The sequence below is a fragment of the Sylvia atricapilla genome, chromosome 15 (assembly GCF_009819655.1).
Source record: "Sylvia atricapilla isolate bSylAtr1 chromosome 15, bSylAtr1.pri, whole genome shotgun sequence".
Lineage (NCBI taxonomy): Eukaryota > Metazoa > Chordata > Aves > Passeriformes > Sylviidae > Sylvia > Sylvia atricapilla.
In genome coordinates, this window is record NC_089154.1 from 13421625 (window position 1) to 13444445 (window position 22821).

The following is a 22821-nucleotide window of genomic DNA, read 5'->3' on the forward strand; positions in this document are numbered from 1 at the left end:
CTCCTCGCAAGGCTCTTTGCTTTGTTTCAGATTTCAAAGCACAGTGATCTTTCCTCACACCGGGTTCTGCCCAGCGGTTGTCCCGTGCTCTGCTCACCCTCCTCAAACTGAGGAACAGAACGAGATCCTGTGATTGTTGTTGCATGCACTGGACTATGTACCAGCAAGCAAAATCTTCTGATTAATGTTACTTTGTGTGACACAAGATGTCTTAACTTGCCCTAAACAATTCGATTAACTGGTATTATGCAAGGATAATAACTGGAGATGTGAAATGAGATTTATTCCTAGTCTTTCACAGGCCAGTGGCACAGAGGTGAATACTCTTACCAATATAAAAGGAATAAATTCTTTAAAAAGAAAAGCGTCACTCAAGATTCCAGGTACTTTCTGCTCTACTGAATGAAACGCACAGTTGCAATTAAACTTGCAGTGGATTAATCAACATCCAGAGTTCTTTCACAGAGGAGCATGCAAGCACTTCCTGAACACATCAATACATTTCAGATATACCTCAGCTCAACTGACCTACCCTAGTGAAGTGTATCCCTGCAGAGAAAAAAGGTTTAGGTTTCTTCTTAATGCACAAGCAAGTGTGTACATCATGAATTAAGCTAAGGAGAAATAAACACTATCTGATTTATTGTTTTGTCTTACATTATTCACAATGAAAGGCCAATAAAAGTTAGAGAAGGATTTCATTACCCACACATTATTTCATAGGTACTTGTTGCCATACTGAGAATTCAGACCTGTAAAATCAGGTTACTTGAACTGCCAGTGGATTACGAGTCTAGTGGGAATAGTTGGTAACAAAATTAATATTCAAGTCCAATATCCTATTAGGGCATTTGTTCTCATTTGGGATTTCCAGCTTATTTACCTGATAAGACTTTTTGCAGTGGAAGACAGTTCACAGTTCATCACTTCAAACTTCATCAAGGCAATTCCCAAAGAGAACGAGATCAGTGGGATTTTAATCAACATGGCAACGTGCCAGAGGAAAATACAGGTTTTCATACACCTCGTAGGGTAAATACAGACTAGTCACTGGACTAGGAAAAAATGGGAAAAGTTACTAAGTGCCAGAGTAGGAATATGTTGGGTCATTTATTCTTTTCCCCTCATCCCCTGAAAATACTAAAATCATATAATTTACAGCAGCTATTTTTCTGACAGCCTGAGTAACAGCACCCTCTGATTCTTTAGCTAGTCTCTCCTTCCAAATCTGTGCATCTGCTAATATCTGCTGTTTCAACCCTAAAATGTTACCAGTATACATAAAAACTGTGTCTGAGCAGAGAGTATACAGAATAAAGTGACACTGCAGCACAGTCCCATCGTCCATGTCTCAAATAATGATAAAGTAAAAACTGCTGTAATTCCCAAACCACACATGAAGTTTGGGAAAGCAGGTTTACCATCCTCTGGACAAAGTCCCAGCCTGAACTTCAGACCTCCTGGTACGTGAAGGAGTGGAGGAACCTACTCCACATAACCCTTCTCTAGGAGTCACCTGAAACCTTTCAAACTCCTCACCGTCACAAATGCCTCGATATCAGCAGCACCACTTATTGAGTAAATTTATCACTTACAGGCTCATTAATCACCCTTCAAAGACAAGAGCAGCAAATAAACACTTCAACAGAAGATGACACCAAAGAAAGCAACTGACTATCAATTGTTCATATTCGAGCAAGAGCTATTCACACAATTTCACCTTCCTTGTATTGTCCTTAAGTCCTTTAAGGAGTAGAAATTTTCCTGCCTATCCAAGACAGTTACTTATAAACTTACAGGCTTACATGAGAACAGCCAGCTTTGAAAATCAGGGTCTTATTTTGAGATCATGTTTAACTTGGACTAAAATCAGCGATTACAAATGCGTGGAGGTTTTTTCAAAAGCACCATTGAACCTAAGAGACCAGACTGTTGATTTGTTAGATGTTTCTTAAGGTTTTTCTCTCTTTGCAGCATGTTGATCTTCACTTTGGGAAAAAACACGGGGCAAATTCTGCAAGTTTTCTGTCCAAAATAGCAGACAAAGCACAACTGCCATCCCAAGGCACTTCCAATGAAACTGAGGCAGGAGGCCAACTCCCACTTTTAAAGCTGAGCCAAACCACAGGCAACTCATCTGGCCCTGAGGGCTTCTGTGTGCCAGTCAGACCAGATCAGATGCAGCAAAAGGAGCAAAGACATGGAAGAGACAACTTAAACTCAGAATACTCTTCCAAAGCTCTCCCAGCAAAATCGGTCCAGAACAGAGAGAGTGGCCGCACAGGGGAGGGATCAGGGGAATCAGGACGCGACCAATTTGACCAAAAGCTGCAAGTAGATGGTGGTCCTCTCAAAATCAAAAATAGAATTCCCAGTAGGTAAAAGAAACAAGAGGAGAGCGAATCCAAATGTGGCTTTGTTGGTGGACAATGAAGCAGTTCCAGGAGTTTTGGCTGTGGTAGCCAACACAACTTTGTTTCGTGACTGCACCTGGTCTCATCAGTGAGCCTGAGACAACAGAAACACGGAGTGATAACGCCTCTGCTAACCCAGAGGTTAAGGCAAGAGCTTCAAAAAGACAGTGCCGCCTGACAAAGGACTCACAAAGCTACACTGACTTTTGCCAGCACCTCCTGGTTTAGTACCACCTTGTTTAATGACATAAATACAAGAAACAGATGTATCCTGTTCACAGCACCCCCCCTGAAAAAAAAAAAAATAAATAAAAGGTCATCACAGAAACACTCAAAACACTAAAAGGAACTCTTTCAGTTTCTTTTCTTCTGCTCTCCCCAAAGCACAGCTAGGAGGGTCTTAAACTTTCTGAAGAACTCTTTCTTTTCCTTTTTTTTTTTACCCGCATTGGCCTTTTTTTTCTACATGGTAACATTTTCATTAACAAGCATTTTTTAACAAAGTAATTGGCCTCTGAAGATCCCTGAAAATGAAACAGCTGTAAGAGCTAAAGAGATTAGAATTCCAGTATTAATGAAGTCTGGAAAAAAGTGTGAATTGCTTCAGGGAAGAAACCAGCTTGGTCATTTTGAAACAGAATTTTATCCAATTTGCTGTTCAACCTTTTTTGGAGGAAAAAAAATACAAACAGTTCTAGCCATGTGTTGTAGACCATATGTAACATTCATTAACACATCATTTTAACCTTCTTCTCCAGCCACTGCAAATCATCAGAAAAAAGATTTTGCCCACTTCATTAAAGTGTTCTAGGGAAGAATATTCCATTCTTGCAAGGACATAATTTTAATTCTTCAAACACAGCCACAGAAAATGGCAAGAAAATAATGCAGCATAACTACAGTTTTACAGTCTTCCTTTCCTAATGTTCTGCTGTATATCATCACCTGAGAGCTTCTCTCAGGTCCTCAGAATCCATCCTTCCACAGCTTGAATGTGCACAATAATTATAGATTCTGAACAGCACTGCCTTCTGTAGCCTTTTTTAAGAGCTCTCCAATAACAAAATCAAATTCTCAGTGATGGTGACGCTCATTTCCAGTTGCTCAACAAGACCAGATAAAGTGTGTTGTCTCTGAAGGACCCCTCAAAGCTGAAGACTCTACAAGCTCTGTGAACAGGCACCTGAGATCATTCTTTCCTCAGGACAGTACTGAAAAGAAAATATCCTCATACTTATATAGCAATTTCCACTCATTTCACCAGATTACTTCCAATAATCACATTATCATCACCTCCTTATATTCACTACCTATGTATTAGCCCATGGCACATTCTCCTGCATGCCATGGCAATCACTAGGAACCTTTTCTCCAGAGCAAAAGAAATAATTTTAAAAATATTTAAGTCCACGAAACGAAGTTTTAAATGAGAATATTGACCAAGACATTCCTCAGTATCAAAAAGTTGGTTGGTCTAGAACACCTGACCATTTACAGACAGAAATACCACCAGGCAATGGCAACAAACATCCAGCACAGCTATTAAAAACCTGGAATGTTTTTGGAAAACATGACTGCCCACAAATTCAGGTCCTATAAAGCATGCCTGACATGCAGACATCATCACTTCCAGCTTAAGCTGAGACTAGAGCACAGAACACAAAAGGGCTCTGTTATAGATACTGCAACTTTCCAACCACGTAGCTCCAGGGCTGGTAACGGGTTCTCTTTTTCCCTAACAGGCCAGGATGACAAGCACCAAACAGCATCGTTTTTCCAAGTGGAGAGTACATCTTCATCACATTTCTCTTGAGAATTCTGTTGCTGCCTGAGGCACAAAAGAACAAAATACAAAAAGGCAGAAATACCCAAAGAAAAGTCAAGTTCTCCTGCTTCACATAAAAATGTAAAGCATACTTTTAATTTCTGGGAAAACGTTATGTTCTTTCCTAGGAAATCAGGTTTTGAAAATTTTTAGAGCACAGTTTGCCATATTCCAACAGGAATCCCAAGGCCAGTATTTTTCCAAGGCTGATGAGCACAGTCCTTGCCTGTCTGATAAGGAGTACATCAGCATCCTACTCCTCCCACTTCACCTTTACCAAATCTAACATTTATATAAGCCTGACTGGATTTGGAGGCAATGTTATTATAGTGTTGCATGGTCTTCTCAATCTCAAGCTTTCTGTAAAGAAGAATGTGGAATTAGAAAGAACACGCTGAAGGAACATGCTCATCCTTCTTCACTGACCAATTTTCATCCTAACACCAGCCAGATTCTTGCTATTCCTGAGCTTCTTCATTTTCCAACTAAATACCATTCATCACTTTCAATTTCCCACCTAAGTTTCAGTTGTCTGACTCATTTTATGTTGTTTAATCAGTTTTTCTTCTTCCTGCATGCAGCCACCATATCCTCCTCCCAGGCTCATTTTTACTGGATTAAACAAAACCAACTCGCCTCATCTCCTGGAGGTGAGACTTTCATTCCCTGGTCAGAGAAGTAACTAATTCTAAGCTCATTACTGGATCAGGGCTTTTTAGAAGGTAGGAGAGTAACTGCAGACAATATTCCAGAAATTTTTCTATTTCTTGCATAGTGAAATCGTCTCTATTTCTAATAGCTGCACTGGTAGAAATTAAATACAGGAACATCCAGCTTCTGGCCCAAAAAACTTTTGCTGCATTCAGGCAGTCCTTAACAAGATGTTACAGCTGGATCCTCTTTTATCCAATTATATTTTCCTAAAATATGTATTTCTACAGCCTCAAAGATGATAAATTTGTGTATATATTTATAGAAATACTTCAAACTAGAAAATTAATCTAGAATATACTAAACTATAAAATGTGGTCCTGTAAACAGGCAAAGCATGTTTGGGCTGTATTTTTAAGCAAAATACAATGCAATCCAGTGAATTCACCATACTTCTTTCAGCTGTAGTCTTAACCTCAGAAAATTTCCCACCCTGGTCAACAGACATAACTAATCAAAAACTAGAATAAAAAAGCCACAGTGAGCAGCACAGATTTTAATCCTATCCACCCAGTCATGGAGAGAACTGCTAAAATCTGGGTTAATCCTTCCAATCCTTAGTCAGAAATGAAAGTCTGTGCAATTGAAATAGTATGCCAGAATTAGATTTGCTTGTGCTAAGGATTTGATTAAGCCAAAAATTAAGATCTGAAATACCTTCAGTTAAAACCAAAGTAGTGCATTTCCACTGACAGATATTATAATCCAGAAGAGTCGTTGTACTGAGACCAAACTCATAACTCTTCTCTCCACAGGAAATTAATTTGGGACAAATCCCAGACACACTGATTTTCAGATAGTTTTGTCCAAAAAAAAGGGGGAAAAGAAGGGAAAAAAAAAAATCAGCCTTTCTCCAAAGTGATGACGACAACCACTGGATTGGACTGTCATGAAAAAGGAACAGTCACGAGTGAGGAAGTGCACAAAAATAAAGACAATTACTTATATTGACCTTAATATGGAGCAGATTCTTACCAACACTGGCAATTTCAACCACTCTAAGTTTGTTACTGCACTCAAAAACATTACATATCCATTGGATATAAAATATATATCCTGTGTCTATCTACCTGTATTGGGCAGGGATTAACTTTATTTTCAGCAAACTGAGAGATTACACACGTCAACATAAGAAACTTTAAAAATGAAGAAGGGAGGTTACCAGTCTCCCAGGAGCCATTTCACTTGAAGCCTCTTCATCATTTGATTAAAGCCTGCACAAATCTAAACTATTACAAACAGCCTGCATTCGCTGCTGCTGCAGTTCTTCAGACTTGTCTACAGACAATTTACGTCAAGGCTGAATTTTATGCTCGTTTTCCTGTTGGAGTTACACAGGAGATCACTCCCAGCCCCAGAACACCAGTGATCCCCTTGAGCCTACAAATGCCACGTCTGTGCACTTGTGTAACACATCACACTGTGCAGGCACCACGGGAGGCAAAAGCAAAGTGGCAGCAAAACTCTCAGTTACAAATATTTAAGATCAACGGCAACAGAATAATAGAGGGAAATATTCAGTTGTTTTCTCCATGTCAAGATAGCCAGAGGTTCCAAGCAGTTGCATAAGCATATTTCTGTAATCTTTGTTGCTCCAAAGCTGGAAGCTTTTACTCAGGCAAGGCTCTTTGAAGTTACTTTGGGAACTGGCTCTCTGCATATGGAAAAAACAAATTATTAAACCAGCTCAATAGGGAGCCAAGCTTACTGTACATACTTGATTTAAAAAGAAACTAAGGGAAGGAATTTTTTTTTTTTTAAATACAAACTAGAATGCTTGTTAAGAAGGAAAATATTCCACCATCTGAGCTGAATTAGAAAAGCTGTTTAAATACCAGAATTTTTAACTGGGTGGAATATGCAAATGAAACCTCAAAACGACCCAGTAAGGCAGAAACCTAACTATCAAAATGAAGTTTAAATAAGTGATCAGGTTTAACTCAAATAAAACCAACCATCTTGCCAACAGGGTAATTCATTACCAATCCAGTATATCACGAGAGAGAACACCCCAAGTACAGCTCTTAACAACCCAAATCATTCCTTTAACTAGAGATTGCTCTTCTAAGCAGAAAATGCTGTAAGTCTATTGTGTGTTTGGCCTTTCCATCTCAGATATCATAAGACTATGCATCTTTATGGCTGTTACATAAAGAACATATTAAGCCCTTCATTAGAAAGAGAAAAAACCCTTCATTATCTCTTTACATGGCAGCATTCAAATCAGGAAAAGCAATTAAATAAGCATTAAAGAACTAATTATTTAAAGCATTTGCTTACTTTGCACTTGCTCTTCGTCCTTTACTTCCCAATGAAATCAATCACACCAAAGTCAGGATCTCACAAGCAGCAATTTGCCTTTCCACATGGACTTGTATATGACCTGCACAATCTTTTTTTTCCTAGTGGCAGTTTTCTCCCTAGCTTTTAGAAATGCCTTTTCTGACCTAGAGAGCTTTTTCCTGCATAACTTATTTAAAACTAAGGTTTTGCATGCCTATAACCTCTAAGAAGTGCAGTAGAGTGTGGGAAATGAGCAAAGTTTGTTGTTATTTTAGCTTACATTTCTCACTGCTTTCAGGCAGTGTCCACAGAGGGCTCCACTGCAGCTTAACAAATCAACAGGACCTACACTGGAATAAGGATTGCTGAGGTGGACTGTTACATTTTATTATTGCCTGAAATCTCTCCCTATTTTAAGATCTCTGCCTCATACTGTAAAAAAGGTAAATCAAAAACCAGCTTCTCTTAAGCCAGGATTCATCCCACACCAGGAAGGAACCAGAAAGAATAACTTAAAACAATTTAAACAAGCACACTAAAGATTGGGAAGGCCTTCAATGGCACATTCATTTAAATTTTTATTCAGAGATCATGTGATGCATTTTTATGAGAAACTGAGAATCTGAAAAATATCTGCATATAGTGAGAATATATTGAGCAACGGTTCAGGACATTATAACACGAGTTTTCTTTTATTACTTGCACCTGTCCTAAGTAATCTACTCAGTGTCATTTTTTCACTGATCATTGGAAATATTTCAGTTACTCCTATAGTATAAAATAGTTATGGATAGTAAAGAACAACAGGAATGCAAGAGATTGCAAGCCTGAAATCTGAGAAAAGTCAGAAGAGGTGTGACATTACTTTTGCAGTTGTTAAATTGGTTAAAATGACAGGATATCTATATCTGGAAATGGCTGTGAAGATCATGTTTGTCTTTACCTAACCCAAAGTGTGGAGGGCATCATGTAACTTGTATTTTCCCCTCCCCAAGTGAGCTCACAAACAGCCAAGGCTGTCCTTGTCTGGCTCTTCCCTGGGCTCTGATCTCTGCAGGCACTGCTCATTTTCATCCTCAGGGTCCAACCAGTCACTTAGACAACATCAGGATTCGTGTCATTCAGGATCCAGGACTTTATTCAGTGCACATAATAACAATTCAGGCACTAAGTGCCACTGAACCTGAGTCTCAGAACAGTATTTTTAAAGTAACTGCACCACACATTCTCATACAGGGGAGACTGCAAAATTAGCAATCACCAAATACAGTGGGAAGAAATTTGCCTTTTTTTTTTTTTTCCTGTCAGTCTGTCCTCTCCACAAGTATTCTAAAGGGGGATGCAAAATTCAGAATTGAATTAAATTATAAAAGGAAATTATGAATATATTTTGAGACTCCAGTTCATAAAAAATGCAAGGTCGTAGGCACTCCCACAAAGCACCTGAACAAAGTGAACACAGATGCATAGAAAAAAGTACTTGTATTACTACAGATCAGAGAATCAGTGAAAACTCTTTCCATTTTTATAGAAATGAATGCTTACACAGAGCAGCATCAGTAGCCAGCCAAGTGCAAAGGAGAGGATTTTATTCCAGGAAAGCCTGTAATAGACTCCCTGTCTCAGGAGTTACACTAAAGGAAAAAAGCAAGAGCAGTAGAGAAATTTTAAATTGCATTAGAATGGATACAAGTAGACTCTCCAATACATCTATTTCCAGATGGTTAGCTACAGCCCAGGCTCCCCACGTTGCAGCAGCAAAAGCAAGCACCTCCCTGTACAAGTATGTAAAGCAGTCAAGGAATGCAGAAGGCAAGACTTAGGACTGAAAAGGATTGCCCAAAATCCCAAGGTCAGGAACCCTGAAGAGACAGAAATGAAAACTGTTCAGAATTTTGATTAATTCTGGTTTTCTCATACTGTTTTCTGCACAAAATGTCACTTCCATCACTAATTTTAATTTCTGTTTTATCGTCACCTCATTTCAACCCCCCAACACTGCCCTAGCTCACCTGGATCAGTTTATACTCCTTTCCTCTATTTCCTTATTAAATAGGAATAGATTTGGCTTAAATTCATAGCTTTTACTTTGTTCTTGGGACCCCTTGAGAATTATTATTTCTCCAATTAAGATGATTTTAGCAACTGTCTTCTGTGCACGCTGAAAGAGTCCCAATTTTAGGAAGGGGTATTCCTCAAATTCAGGGATACAGGATTTTAAGCATAGAGGTGTATTCCCTCCTACCCACTTTTGCTTCTGCTAGAAGTGAACAAAGGCAATAAATGGAAAGAAAAAGCCATCCCATCTACCATGACAGTCAAGTATAAAGTGGAATAGCAAATGGATGGGGTGCAGCTGAAAACTCCACCAGAGGGGGGTTTTTGGAAGCAGCTCCTGGGTGAAGGAAGCTGGCTGACAACGGACTGGGAAAGGAAAATCCAGTCTAAGAGTGGGTGAAGAACGCAAATATTTCTTTTTATAACTTCTGTACCAGTTTGCTGTTCCACAGTTAAGGGACAGAGCTTAAAGTTTCACATGCTCAGCAGCTGAGCCATCCACATCTTTCTCTGGAACCCAGATTCCACAAAAAGAAATGTCAGCCTTTTTGCAGATAGTAGTAGTTAAATGAAGGTAAAGGAGAGAGGAGACGATGGCAAACAGATCAAAACAAAATAAAGGGCAGGGTTAGTTTGTTTCCTACAAAAATAATGTCACTGCTGAAAATAAACCAGACCATCCTAAATGGTACTTGACTAGAATACAGACACGTCTCATAATTCTGGCATCTGTTTTCTTATGATGAATTCACAAGCCTTATCTCATCCCAATTAGGTACTTCATATAGCTACGATGCCTAAGCCAACACAATTTACTCAGAACTCTTAATTAGCCTCACACACAAAAAAATAACATGCAATTTGTCTGGTAATTATATGTTTCTGTAACTCCTAAAAGCAACTTGTTACTTGGAACAGATTACCTTAATTCTATTTCCTGTCATACCTAATTGTGTTGCAAATTTTGTCGAGCTGAAAAGTAGCTATAAAATCCCTGCCCTTTCTTCTTTCTCAGTGGTTCTGCACACACAGTGCGTTTCCACCAGACACAAAATCAATGCAGTGAAAACAAAGCAGTCCTATTGCTAATTTAGTCACATGGGAAGGCAAACTGCTCAGCACAAACAGACAAAACTTTCCATCAATAAAGTTACAGAAGTCTTGAACCAAAAGTTAGGACACTAAGAGCAAACCACCACTGTCAAGAAAAGGGGGGGAAAAAATGAAAGGAAGATAAGCAGCTTTCCACCCGCCAATCCTTTGAATGAAACCTATTTATGGAAATATCTTACTGCCACAAGCACAAAAGGCAGGTTATAAATAGTCACAAACACTGAGCAGAGGCCGTGGAGCAAGACCAGCACTGGTGCTCTCAGTCATGCTGCAGCAAGGAACTTGTGACAAGGGAATGGTTCAGCCTATCTTTATTCAAAACCTAGAAGGAAATTTTTTGCCCAAACCTACGGCAGGGACAGGAAGCCCAAAACACTGACTGAGGAGTCACCTGGAAATGAAGCACCTCTCCAAGAGAGCTTACTCAAAACCCAGATCAAGGGATGCACAAAGTTGAGAGATATATGATCTGAAAAAAAAAAAAAAAAAATCTTCTTTATCCAAGCTACTCCCAAATGGCTGTATGTGATCCTCCTGGGAAATTACACTGCTGTGAGCCAGTGCAGCACAGCAAAGCACCACTGCCTGTAGGCTCCATCCCAAGGAGTAGGCATATAAATGTACTAGAAGAACATTAAAATCATGAAGATTGTCACTTGTTCTTCTCTTACCCTTCCTTCTCCACCTTCAGCAAGGGAATCCAGGAGAAAGCAGGGAGAAGAACCTGCTTGTATACCAAAAAACCAGACCTCAACTTCTCAGGTCTGATCACGCCCAAATGTGAAACAAAAGATGTCGTACAAAAGAAATGGAAATTGTTTTGGAGCTGTATGCAGAATATTACAGTGGTTTAGTCAAATCTCATCCAGAGCCTTTCAGTGTGTTTCTCAGCGTGTTACAGCCAGAAGGAAGTGTACCTTGGCTTTGAATTTGCCCGTCCAAAAACGTGTTAATCTTGCTAAGCAAGATCCACCAGTGTACCACCAAATGGAGTTACTGCCATGCTCTAGAAGTTTCTGACCAGTCTAATCTCAGATATGTTGCTGAATTTCCTAATTTTATTTCAGTCTCTGTAGCTGTTGAAGAGAAGAAAAATGGACTACGCAAACCATCTACATATGTACATTCATGAATGATTTCTTTAATCTCCAAGTGAAGCTGAAAGAATCAGTATGCAAATAAAATCTTAGTCACAAATTTGGACTAGAAACTGTTCCTTTTTCAAGAGGTTTAAATCATTCACAAAGGTTGATCAGGGAACCCCATTTACCCCTCAGCCCAGGAGCCCTCATGGCTGAGTCCCAGAAAAGACAGATGGAGGAATTTCTCCAGAGGAATTTTGCTCTTCCCCAAATAAGAGACAACTTGTACACCTGGAACCTCCTCCTCCCTCCAAATACTGAGGCTTTTTGATCACTTAAGCTTCATGAGGACAGAAAAATTGCTGTAGGGAAAGGAGACAATGTTAACTGCATATCATAAACTTACAGCTGCTGTTACCAACCAACCTCCATCAGCCACCTGGATTATCACATCTGCCTATCAGCAAAACTCATTTTCCTGTTGGTTGTTCAGCTTTTGCACTACATTTCCCCTGCACACTTCAATTTCTCTCCAAAACATCCCCCCTTCTAACTAATCAATCTTATTTCCAGCTGGGGTTTCACAGAGCCTGCGAGTTGCACCTTTTCCCTGACCCAAGTCAGGGTCCCAGGATGGAGGAAGATACATCCCACATTTACCAAAGGGCACAAAACGTTTTCCTTGAAGGAGTGGGGAGACCAGAGCATAACCCAAGAGCAGTACTGTCTCCCCAGGGCCATGAGAGCCCCAGCTGGGTGTCCCCCTTGAGGAGCCAGGCCTGGGCTGGGCACTGAACACACTGCAGAACTGGAGCTCTGCACTCAGAGAATTAAACCACGTGCAATTTCACAAACTGTGCCTCCAGCTTACGCACCTCAATTGCAAGCACAGGGGTTTTCTCCTAAGGACATTAAGTCTAAATCTAATATAAACAGCCAATGATGCTGCTGCAGCTTTATGTATTTATTTCAGTGAAGTACAGAAGAAAATATCTCAAGGATTTAAACAAACAATATGGTGACAGATGGTATGGAGACAATCCAGGCTGGGCTCCCTCAGTAAAATCCACACAACTTCATAGCTCCAGGGAAGAGTAGAGGCAGACGAGCAAGGAGGGGGGAAGAGAAAGAGTACACACAAACCAGATGACCACAGATTTGTAAAAAATAAAAGCTACAGCCTGCAGTTTTTCTGTGCATCCATATAAGCCCTCTGTACCATCACCATGTAGGCAGACCTATCCCAGAGTCTCCCAAGCAAGATAAAAAAAAATATTATCAAATTAAATTGTTAGTTCAAATAACTGACAAAACACACTAATGAACTGTCTATTCATATAATCTAAGCATCCTCAAAAATAATTAATAGATGAAACACAAAAAATGTGTTTGACATTATATCAAAGCCCTTCTGTTCTGTACACTGCATAATTTTATACTTACAGGTGCAATCTCTGGATATATTCTAATTGCCAGAAACTTGCTATGTATTTTGTAACGGTCTATAATTATTTTATAGCTTACAAGGAATCATTTTTCATTTTGTATTTGAGAATGTTCTTGGGGAAAAAAAAATTCCAAAGATGCCACCAGGAATTTCTGCAAGCAGAAAATCATGCAGAAGGTCTTGTGTCCTACTTTCCCAGCCCAGGAGTCTGCTGTGCTGTAATTACCCCACAGGCAGGCAAGAGTTTGGAGAGATTGCATGGCTGATCTACAACAGGGACTTACTAGCAGTTTTAAGATGCTATTGCTTAAAACAAAGATACTTAAAGATTTCTATTTTCAAGAACTGTAAGAACAGTCTGAAGAGAAAAAAAAAAAAAAAAAAAAAAAAAACAACAAACAGTACCTTTGAGATGAAAATCTATCGCTTACTGCAAAGGACTAGAGTGAAGCCAAACACTCCTCTCTCCTAAGTGAGTGGTGTGTAGAAACCAACGCTGCACCCTCAGCTCAGCTGAAGCTGTACATTTAAGCAAACTAAAATATCAGGAACTTACCAACACCTAAACTGCATGAAAAACCAAGAAAACTCAATAAAGCATCCAGTTCCTACAACCTTCTCATCAGTTACTGAAATTCCTAATCTTTTTAAAACTACATTCCTTCTACTTTGGAAAATTAAACTAAATATCCCTCCCTTGAGCTCCACAAGAGTGACAGTTCAAGTCGACTCTTGCAGTATTCCAGAAATTCATCTGTGTTTTCCTTCACTGAATTCAGAGGGATAAACTGATGTGGCCAAGAGAATGAGGAATAATATAATCACCTCATAAATTGCTAAGAAAACTATTTAGAAAAAGGAGTGGGAGAAAGAGAGTGAGAAAGAGAGCAAGAAAGCAAAGCTCCTATCATTAATATAATGCTCCCCTGAGTTCCAAGACCCAGCTGAAAGCAGCAAACACTCCCAGCCATGCCAGAACAGGAATAGCAGTGTCTAAAGCAGCAGGCTCTACCCCAGCCACCTCACCCTGGCACAGCACTGCCTCCTGAGGAGGAAAAATAGGGGAAATTGTATCCACTCACTTCATTCCTCTCAGCAGGACAAATCTCAGGCATGTTTCTAACCATTTAATACCACTGATTACAGCATCTGTCTACAAAAGGTACTGCCACAGATTACGTTCTAGGTCTAAAAATGTTATAGATGTGCAAGACTTTTAAGAAAGTAAAGATTGGCTTTCATGGATATGGACAAGTAAACACAGATTTGCAAGGAGGTCAGTGCTACATTTCTATTGCAGCTCAAAATAAAATTTAGAATATCTGAAGGTTATTCTTCCCATAGGGGCCTTCGTACAGCTAGAAAGGAAGAAAATCAAATTCAATTGCTTCTTTGAATGAGTCAGAAGCTGGAAATATTGTGTGCAACAGACTATGTAGTAGTGCAAGCTACTATGTCTAGACCTGAAACAGCAGTTATATGAATCCTGCTATTTTTGCACTAAAGTATTTATTAACCTATGGTTTAATCTTCCAATCTTTTACAGTAACAAAGCCAAAGTGAATATCATGCTCATACACATCAGCCATCAGAAAAGTTGCTATTATAGAAAAATCTAAAATTTACCATTTTCTAGAATGAAATACAGAACTGCTTTTACAAGCCAATTAAACAGGCTGAACAGAAATCTGCATATGCATATGGCCTGCACATGAATTTGAGCACATTCCATGTAGTGTGACCTCCAGAAAAGATTCTACAATAAAAAACAAACACAACAACCTCCTGCCATCCATCAAACAATTTTGAAAGCATTAAGAGCTGAAGCACACTTACACACAGTACAAAAGTTAAGTGTGGCTCTTGAACTTTTTTGGTCCTTTAGAGAATCACTGAGCCATGGAGACATTTGGCAAAGAAACTGGAGGATGTGTGGAGGGACTTCAGGATCATCAACAAAGCCATGTACAGATAAGGGAGCAAAAATGCTCCAGAGCCAGGACCTGGGTGGGCTCTGATCACAGCTGCTTAGAGCTCTGGTCTGCACAAGTGCAGCACAGTTTTTTGCCTCTCAAATGAGCTAAAACAAAGCAATTCCAGCTATACCTTATAATGAGACGCAAATCACACGTAATGCAAACATCTGCAATTATTTCACTAAAACACACAAAAAAAATCCCCACCAAAAGGATGAAAGAGCTCAGTACAGTTTCACTCAGTGCTTGCTGACAATGAGATGCCTTATTTATGCAGTACCCCAGCAGTGCTCCAGGGCAGGGGGGCCCAGGGGATGGGCTGAACATCAGTCAGCAGTGCTCCCTTTCGGTGGCACTGCCGAACGGAGGCTGCGGCAGCAGCAGCTCAGCAGCTGCTCCAGGGAGGGATTGTTCCCCAGATATGGCACTCCATACCTGCACTCCCCTGTCCTGTTTGGGGTCTCCCCATACAGGACACCAACCAGCCAAGCAAGTCCAGAGGACTGCAAGCGCAAGGGCTGAAGGAACCTTTAGCCCAGGGCAGCGACAGGTGAGGAGCGCTGTAACAGCAGCCTACACCTGCTCTGAGACAGAGCTGGACTCTGATTCACAGCAAAGAACAAAGGCCTGTGCCATCAAGGGAAATTCTAATGAGATAAAAGGAAAATATTTGCATGGTGAGAGAGGTTAATTACTGAAACAGATTGCCCAGAGAGGCTGTGGAATGTACTTCCAGGGAGATATTCAAAACTTGACTGGAAGATCTGATGGATATTGGCTCATCACGGAGCTAGGACTGGGTTAGACAGCCTCCAGCAATCCTCTCTAACCTCCAGGGCTCTCACAGGATCATTGTGCAATAATATAGAGTACTTACCTGTTGGAAAAGCAGTTAGTCATTTTGCATACCATTTCCAGATCTGTTTCAACAAGTATCACTTTGTGATAGCCCTTCTGGAATATTACCCTCACCTTTAACCCTTCTTGACTATGTTATAACTGTCAGTGTTTCCACAACAGTAAAATGCCTCAAATTATGTCTTTCAGAAAGACTTCTAAATAGATTTAGGTTTGCAATAGGCAAAAGCAGTACAGTTCAAAGACACTAAATATTCCTGGACGTATTTACAATACGTAGAGATATTTTTTCCCACATGTGAAGAAGCAAGTATTTTAGCATTGACACAGAAGTAACCATGATGTTCTGTTTTAAAAAAAAGTATCACAAATACTATCATAATCACAGCAAAAAACAAAGGTAACTATGTTTGAAACCAAATGCTCAAGTCAGAAAACAGTTCCTAAGTAATGTTTGTATAGAGCTGTCTGAAATGTCAAGAGATACAAATGAATAAACAGCCAGCCCGTTTCCAGCATCCTCCAAGGGATGCTGATGCACAGCAGGCTGGCACAGATGCCCCAGACAATTCTCATCTTGTTTCAGCAGACCATCCCACATCTGAGTGTGTCTGAAGTGCGTGGCAGAACTGGGCACCACAGCCAAGGAGCAGTTCATTGGCAAGAGAGCTCCTGCCAAGAGCAGGTGATAAAATCAGCTGGAGCAGAGCATGTGGCACTGTCCAAAGGGTATCTCTGCTGCACAGTCGGGATCAGGTAAGTGTGAAACACCTCCAGGTGTCCCATTGGTTTGTTGGTAGGGTTTGGACAGCTGATGTCAGGTGAAAATAGATCAGTGAGGTTCAGAAAACATTCCAGCTTGGTTGGCTTCACATGCCTGTCTATTTTCCATGTCTGAATCATGCAAAAATCTCTCCTCAGATGGTGCAAGCAAACTCTGAGCAAACTGAAGCAGGGCCGGGCTGGCAAAGGAGGCAGTCTAGACAACACACCACTCACCCCAGATGTTCAGACAGGGACTCAGAGCTTCAAAAGCTGTATGTCCTGCATTAATCATTGCAAACTCAAAATGTGCCCATACCTCATCCTTAGAAATATAGAACAACTTTTTTTTTTTTTTTTTACAGATATGCCTCTTCAGTCAAGATTCACATTGACATAATATTTATTAGCCAGAGAGAATATGGCAGCTCATCTCCTCTGAGTCATTCAGTGAAGTCTTCAGTGTTATAAAGCATTATAGATGAGTTCTCATGCTGTGCCCTCAGTTTAGTTGGGTTCAGTATCACATAACCACCCAGCACAGAACTCATATGATAAGGACCTAAATTAAATGGCCTTATTAGAGTGCCAGAGCACTACATCCACGAGCAGGACCAGGCACCTTTTGCATAACCAGGCATCTCAATGCATGAGACAAAGCGGGAGACTTACAATAATCTTCACGAGTCAGCCAACACTCATGTGTGCCAGCTAAAATCCTGACAGTGACTTGAAAGATTTCATATTTGCAATCCTTCTCCCTCAGATTTCATCTCTCCACCTTTATGACAGTACTGTGAATTTCAATTTCATCTCCCAGGAATTCATTCCTAAATAAATGGTTAATTGAGTGACACAGGCAAGTCTCATTACTGCGATGTTCCAAACCCCACTGCAAGACATTGCACATTGCAAAGGTCATGTTAAAAATTAAGGCAATATTAGTTACATGAACAAACAATTCCTTCAGCCAATTCAAGTTACTGAAGGCTGCTCTATTAGATTGTTTTAACACACAAAAGACAATTTTGATTTCCCAAATGGAAATGTAAGAAGCTAAATTTCAGCAGGAAGTTTGCTAATAAAACTTAGAGAAACCCTAAAATAAAAGGCAGTGATACAATAATGATAATATTAGCATACAGTAAAAATGGAAGTAATTTACTAAGAGAAAAAAAATAGACTGTTTCATTTTCTAGAGGCTCTTATATAAAAATAAAAATACATCTGTATCAGTAACATCCCACATCTGCTACCAAGAGAGAAGATGATTCTGTAAGGAATTCTGCCAGTGTGTCATCACTTAGCCCTGGCTGGGATCTTCAAGTGTTCTTACACTGGCAGAGACAGTTAAGTGACATATATATCAAACAGAAGCACTAAGTACATATAAACCCAGCTTTAAAAGACAAGTAAATCTGCACTGTAATTTAAAAGCACATGAAATAACTGCCTCTGTAATTTGGTCACTGTATTTAAGATAGCAAGACTGACTGTAATGATCCTTCTGTATATATCAAGATGTCAAAGCCATTACTGTAGGATTCTGCTATCATGCAGCACTTATTGTCCTCCCCTTGTATGACACGTTCTAAAGGAAGATCATTGAAAATACCAAGAGACACAGAGCTCTTATCCCAGTGGAAAAAAATTCTTTTCCAGAGGTAAAGTTTCCAAAGTTCAAAGCTGATTCCTCAATCATAACTAATCCTGCTGCTTTTTCCCCCCTTACTTCACAAAATAATATATCTGGACCACTTCCTTTTCAGATGTGTTCAGAGAGCCCTTTACTATTCAAAAGTCCCTCATAAGAAATCATAATAGTCAATGAATAAGGAACGCTAAAGTATGGATATACCAGGAAATAAGTTACAATTAACATTAAAGATCCTGATGTGCTGGCAAACCAGTGACTCCCCACACCTGCACTCTCTCTTTGAGCTCTCCTCTCTCGTACCAGAGTGGGAGCTGCTCTGACTTTCAGGCGAGGCAGAGTCCCCAGCAGAGCTCAGCCCGGCACAAAGTGCCTGTTTCAGACACAGCAGCCATCACCTCACCCCATCAATGCTGCAGTGCCAGCAAGGAGTTCTTAAACATCGCCACAATGTTAAGGAACTTGAGACATGAGTCACTTCTGCTCTTCCAGTCTCACAACAGATTACATGAAAATATGTTTTCAACAAAACCATTTGTCATTATCTCCAGATTTCAGACAACCCCTTAACTGGATTTTCATGAACTGAAGCAGGAAAGTACAAGTGTCCAGTTAGCAAAAATCTAATTCAATAAATCTATGGAATGCAGTTGGTTCAAGTGTGCAAGACTTCTTAATTCAGACACTGTAGAGGATCACTAAAGTCTGGCTTATTATTGTCCTCTTATTACTGCTGCACCCAAATGCATCCAGGTCTAATGCCTGCTATTTCTTATAAGCACCACAGAACATATGCTTATAGCTTTACATCTTATCCCCAAAATCATTTTATGAACTTACTATTATGAGGCTGATTTTACATTTATCAATCATATTAGCTATTAAAGTTTTTTAACCATCACTCCATGTGCTGGAGAGTAATATCTCATTAGGGTCGCTTTTATAGCGTTAGAAAGTTGAGTCTCAGGCACCAGCCCCAAAATATTTCTGAATATTTGATTAGCCATCAAAGACATCATTATGCCTACTTTTTTCTTTTTTTTTTTAAGTACAGAGAGATAATTAAGAGCTGCTTGTAGCAATTATTCATGATAGAGACCAACACAATGGAGTACATTAGAATAGCGAGAGCTCTTAATAAATTTTCCTACCTTATCTGCCATTATCATGGAGGCCCCGCCATGAATTCCAAGAATTGGAATGGAAGTCTGAGATGAAATAAAATCCAAAATCTGAGCTACTGCCTCCTGATCAGTGTCATCTCCAAAAACCACTCCATGGATCTTGGTGCCTGACATCAAGTCACAAACATGTGTTATGATGCTCTTAGGGTCAGTCTGGTTGACAAGAAGGGTCACTACATTGATATCAACAGCCAGGTCTGCTGACATTTCCCTGGTCCAGAGAGCTCTGATATCTCTCTCTGTTATATACTTGGTCCTTCCCAGAATCACTGCAATGTTCAGGATGGGATAATTTTTCTCTGCTCCACGAACAAGATCCAAAGGTGCCAGAAGAGCTTGGAGTACCAGGAGAGCACAGCCAATTTTCCTCATCTTTGCCAGCTTTATCCCCTGTAAAAGTGATGACAACGTATGAGAAGAACATAGAGGAAAAAATATATATTATATATCTTCAAAGAAGGTTTTAAACAGAAAGCTTCTGGGCATAATGCAAACTTTAGCAGCTTTTTATAATGCATCCTTCACCTTAGTTCCAAGTCAAGCCTCTTATATCCTATCAAAAACTTGGTATGATAATTACAGTATTACTGCTGGTCTTCCACGAGCAAGGCAAAAACTGTAGCAGAAGTTCAGAGAAAAGACCCACTAACATCCTTCCTGGATAGCCAACAAAATTAAAATGACTGTCATCATTTAAAAAAAGACATTATCATCCTTCTCTTTAACCTTGCTGTGCTAAAATAGGTAAAAGAAATCTTTTTCCATCCAGGATATTTCCCTTCATCCTGGATATCTATTAAAACTTTAGTCACAGTCCAACAGAGAGAGGTATTTTAGCTCAAATGAGAGAAGTGAGCCAGAGGTCTGCTGGAAACCCCAGTCCACATACCCTGTACATCTCACAGCATCCCAAACCCATGCTGTTTTATTTCTCAAGATCTCTCCTAGGCAGCCGCTGCTTAAGGAATCCTACTGCATTTCTGGAACAGATTCAAAAGCATAATATTCTATCTTAATTCTTTTCTGTCCTCTCATGCAGCATTCAGAACTTGAGCATCTCAGAACTGCTGATCTCGGACACAAAGTTGTCCCTGGTGTTGAAGGGGAGGGTGTTCCATAAATGAGCATCACTGCATTGGTTACCTCATGTCTTCACTGAATCTCGGTAGGGGGCTGAATACAGACGGAGTAGAATGGGGAGAGAGATGAGCCACAGAAGGGATCTGAACTATCTGAAGGAGGGAGAAGGAGAGCAGGTCTGACTCTGCAAGATCTCCCCCCGTTTCTGTGCCCCGAGGGATTTCCACCCCCATAACTGGCTCTCTGCTAGCTGCAGGAAGGGAGTCCCTGTGCCACATAAAGCCCAGCTTGTTGCAAAGCGTCACGCACAGCACACAAGCGGGGCTGTCCAATCAGGGTGGCATTTTCCACATCTCCCCTCTCATCCCGCCAGCCTTATCTCCATCCTCAGGCAGAGCCTGCTGCTGAAGCGCACAGCCAGACACGGGCTTGCAGCATCACCACCTCCTTTGGGGGGGCACACCAGGGGACGAGCACTGGACGGAGCATTGAACCGCCCATAGTGCCCCTATGCTGCGGGCCAGCCTCCCAGCAGCGGCGGCACGGAGCGCGGGGGAACAGCGAAGCGCTGAAGCGAAGTCAGGGTCTCCCCGCTCCGGTCCCCCGCGGGCACGGCTCGCTGGCCGGGAGCGCGCCCCGGGAGCGCGCCCCGCCGGGCCGGCCGCGGCGCGAGGGCGCCCCCGTGCGGCCGCACGTACCCAGCGCCTCAGGAGACGGAGCGGCGGCGGCTGCCGGAGGTGCCGGTGCTGCTGCTGTCGGTGTCGCTGCAGGACATGTCGCGACCGCGGGCATGTCGCGCCCCTCGCTGGCCGGGCTCAGGGGCGGCCTCCGCGCCGCTGGCCGCACGCGTGATCCCCGCCGCAGCCTGCGAGAGACATCGCATCCCGGGAGGGCAGCTAGGTGGACAGGGAGACAGGCAAGGGGGGGCTGGACACGGGGGGACGGGACGGGACAGCGGGGAGGACAGGAGACGAGGAGAAGCCGTTAGTCAGGTTGCAGGTTGGGCAGCGCAAAATCAAATATACTTCGACCGCATGTGGTATGTGAACGGAAATAAAGTGACTATACTCAAAAGTTCCCCCCCTTTCAGTTAGAAACAGATTTCTGCTCTTGGCTAAAAGCAGCTCCGTCAGCCCACAGCGGTGCGGGGTACGTCCCTCATCTTATCCAGGTCAGGAAAAACCTGGGCTCCCAACTGCCCCTTTGCTTCCAAGAGAGATGGACGGGTTTGGGCTCTAAGGGAAGACACATCCGACCTGGAAAGCGCAGCTAAAAGCAAACTAATTAACATGAGCAAGGGCAGGAGTTTTCTTGGCAGGTTCCAAACAAGCAGAACCTGGAGCATAGCTAAAGCAGTGTGGGATAAAGCTCTTTTCGCTCCTGAAACAGAACAGCTTCATTCCTCATTTACCATAAACAAACCCAGGGAGACACGACAGCAGGCAGAGCCCGCCACGGAAAGCTCGATTGCTTTGGGGTTTTTTTTTCATTCACAATTCCCAGTAAATATGCATGAAGGCAGTTCTTTCAAGCAAGCCCAGCTCTGTGTAGGACGCTGGCGGAGCAGCCGGCGTTCCCTGAGCGGCCCTCGGTGCCCCGGGAGCCCAGAGCCCCGCGCTGCGCCCGCGGCTCCGCGCCCCTGCCCCGGAGCGGGGCGACACCCGCGCTCCCCGCAAAGGCCGTACTTACCGCATTCTCCCTCCACATAGTTCCAGTTTAAAGATCCTCAAAGTCATTTCAGTAGATTCCTTTGCAAACAGCGAAGTGGAAAACAGGTCCCTTAACGCCTGGATTTCATCCTGCAACTTGTTCCCACCGCAGTAAATAGCAGCCCGGCAGGTCTTTATCGCTTGAAATCCCGCATGATCAAGTTTTAGCAGAGCCATTGCAACTGAGATTCGCTCTTGACTTTGGGCAGGAGGCATTGAAGCGTCTTCATTTTATTTTTTTTTTTCTTTTTATTTCTTTTTTTCCTTTTTTATTTTTTAAATCGCGATGTTGCCGCCGCAGTTCCCCAGGACGGCAGGCACGGAGCCCCGCGCTGCTCTCGGCTCCTCGGAAGCGGCGAGGACTGACAGGAGTCTGGAGGTGCCGCGGGCTCCACCCGGGGCCGCGCAGGCGGCGCTGCGGGCTGAGCCCGGCCCGCTCCGCTCCGCCGCCCCCGGCACCGCCGCCCTTGCAGGGGCGCAGCTCCCGGCCGCCCTGTCACACCGAGAGCAGCCGCGGATACTTTGAAGGCTTCTCTCCCCCAGCCGCCCCTCCCGCCCCGCTCCGCTTGCACAAGCGGCGGCGAATGAGTCAGACGCAGGCAGTCGGGGGAGGGGGTGTCAGATCTGGGGGAGCGGCGAGAACACCGGGTTCGGGGCACACGAGT

The 22821-nt window shown here is 42.0% G+C and overlaps 1 protein-coding gene across 1 annotated transcript in view; it reads right to left on the bottom strand.

Moving 5' to 3' along the window:
• The window catches only part of GRIN2A (glutamate ionotropic receptor NMDA type subunit 2A), a 152878-nt gene extending 130363 nt beyond the window's left edge, over positions 1-22515 (bottom strand). Inside the window, exons 1-3 of the mRNA XM_066330245.1 lie at positions 22137-22515; positions 21146-21374; positions 19335-19757 (exon numbers count right to left, since the gene is read on the bottom strand). Coding sequence (XP_066186342.1) covers positions 19335-19739 — 405 coding nt within the window. The 5' untranslated portion in view covers positions 19740-19757; positions 21146-21374; positions 22137-22515. The remainder of the gene's footprint in view (positions 1-19334; positions 19758-21145; positions 21375-22136) is intronic.
• Positions 22516-22821: the final 306 nt, after the last annotated feature.